The 2,307-nt window shown below is 26.3% G+C and overlaps 1 protein-coding gene across 2 annotated transcripts in view; it reads left to right on the top strand.

Annotated features, from left to right (window-relative positions):
- Positions 1 to 2,126, top strand: part of LOC102680364 (spastin-like) — a 4,578-nt gene extending 2,452 nt beyond the window's left edge. For both annotated transcript variants that reach the window (XM_006608025.2, XM_006608026.2), the window contains 4 exons: positions 556 to 908; positions 1,005 to 1,336; positions 1,418 to 1,728; positions 1,905 to 2,126. In XM_006608025.2, the coding sequence (XP_006608088.1) occupies positions 556 to 908; positions 1,005 to 1,336; positions 1,418 to 1,728; positions 1,905 to 2,068 (1,160 nt within the window). In that variant the 3' untranslated portion in view covers positions 2,069 to 2,126. The remainder of the gene's footprint in view (positions 1 to 555; positions 909 to 1,004; positions 1,337 to 1,417; positions 1,729 to 1,904) is intronic.
- The last annotated feature ends 181 nt before the right edge of the window (positions 2,127 to 2,307 follow it).

The following is a 2,307-nucleotide window of genomic DNA, read 5'->3' as shown; positions in this document are numbered from 1 at the left end:
TGTGTGTGTATATATATATATATATATATATATATATATATATATATATATGAAACAATGAATGAATAAAAGAAAAGATTAGTTTGTATGCATGAATGTGTGCTTTATATAAAAAATTAAAGTTTTGTTAAAAAATTAGAATAGTTTCAAAAATTATTTCTTTTATATTTTTATTCTAGAAAAATATATTCATATTTGTTTTATTATTTTATATAGTATTTAAATATTAGTTTAATAGTATATATAATTTTTTAACAAATGAAATGTTTTATATATATGAAATATTAAGTATGCTTTTAACATTTTAGACATACAAATACATTATATCACATGCATACTATCTTAATAAATATATTTCATTCTTTTTATTAACTTGAATTATGTTAACAATTATATCTTTTATTGCAAAACATTTGTCTTGTATTGTTATTTTTTCTAATAGTTCTATGTAATAGATATAATAAGAATTTGTATTCAAAAGTATTATAATAGTTTCATTTTTAAATTATTTTAAAATTTATTTTTTTGTTTCTTATTTATTTTATGTTTTTATAGCATCTGGAAGAAAATTATCTGTTCCTGGAAAAAGAGTGGGCACAGTTATAAGTAAAAGTCAAACATTACCGCGCAGCATGGGACGTTCAACAGCAATACAATCATGTCATAGAGTTGCACCTATTAAACCATCATCTACACCACCTTCAGTAAAAAGACAATTATCAGTACCTGGAAATGGTTCACCTATTAGGAGACCAGGAACACCTACCACATCAAACAGCAATAGAGGAACACCTACAAGAAAAGTACCCATTTTAAAAGGTGTAGATCCAAAACTGGCACAAGTTATCCTAGATGAGATTTTGGAAGGTGGAACAGCAGTTCACTGGGAAGATATTGCTGGTCAAGAAGTATGTAGATATTATACCTATATTATCAAATAAAAAAGAATATATAATATAATATATATGATAATAAGCTTACATTTTCTTTTTTTAATAAAATAGACTGCAAAACAAGCACTACAAGAAATGGTTATTTTACCTTCATTAAGACCAGAATTATTCACTGGTTTGCGAACACCAGCAAGAGGATTATTATTATTTGGTCCACCAGGAAATGGAAAGACATTACTTGCACGTGCTGTTGCTACACAATGCAATGCTACATTTTTTTCAATATCTGCTGCTAGTCTTACATCAAAATATGTTGGAGAAGGAGAAAAACTAGTACGAGCTCTTTTTTCTATTGCCCGAGAACTACAGCCATCTGTGATCTTTATTGATGAAGTGGATTCATTGTTAAGCGAACGTAGGGATAATGAACATGAAGCTTCTAGGTAGATTTTAATATAGCTTTTGATATTTATATAAATTGATAAATATTTGTAATTATTATTTATTTGACAATTCTTATTTAGGCGATTGAAGACAGAATTTTTAGTTGAATTTGATGGATTACCATGTAATCCAGAAGAAAGAGTATTGGTCATGGCAGCTACAAATAGACCTCAAGAATTAGATGAAGCTGCATTAAGAAGATTCACAAAACGAGTATACGTTACGTTACCTGATTTACGAACAAGAATTATGTTATTAAAACGACTTTTAGCTAAACATAATGATCCACTGACTTCAGAAGAGTTGAATGAAATGGCAGTTTTAACTGAGGGCTATTCTGGGAGTGATTTAACGGGTTTAGCAAAAGATGCAGCTCTTGGTCCTATTAGAGGTAAGATAAAATTTCATAAATTTTTTATATATATTTTGTTTTCTTTTTTACTTAATATGACTGAATGGACACAAAGATTTTGACCAGACAGTCTAATAAATAAATAAATCATTATTAATTAAATAAAAAATGTTCTATTTTTAACCTTCATAAAAAATATATTAAATCTTGTACAGAACTTAATCCAGATCAAGTAAAAGAATTGGATCTTAATTCTGTACGTAATATTACAATGCAAGATTTTCGTGATTCGCTTAAAAGAATTCGTAGATCAGTGTCTCCTGCAAGTTTGGCTGCTTATGAAAAATGGAGTTTTGAATATGGTGACGTAAGTCTATGATTTTTAAAAATTAGTTGAACTTTATAAAACTTTAAAATAAATTATACTGAAATATATCGATATTTAAAAAGAAAAGAAGAAAAAACTTAACAATGAAAAATACAACAAAAACGATATTCTGCGATATTAATTAAAATGATATTAATTATTATAGAATGTAAATATAGCAGCTTTTACATTTTCTAAGCTAATTTATAAAATAACATCTATATATGAAAAGAAAATGTAATAATATTGCA

This window comes from Apis dorsata, unplaced genomic scaffold (genome assembly GCF_000469605.1).
Source record: "Apis dorsata unplaced genomic scaffold, Apis dorsata 1.3 scaffold_28, whole genome shotgun sequence".
NCBI lineage: Eukaryota > Metazoa > Arthropoda > Insecta > Hymenoptera > Apidae > Apis > Apis dorsata.
This window is presented reverse-complemented; position numbering and strand designations above follow the sequence as displayed.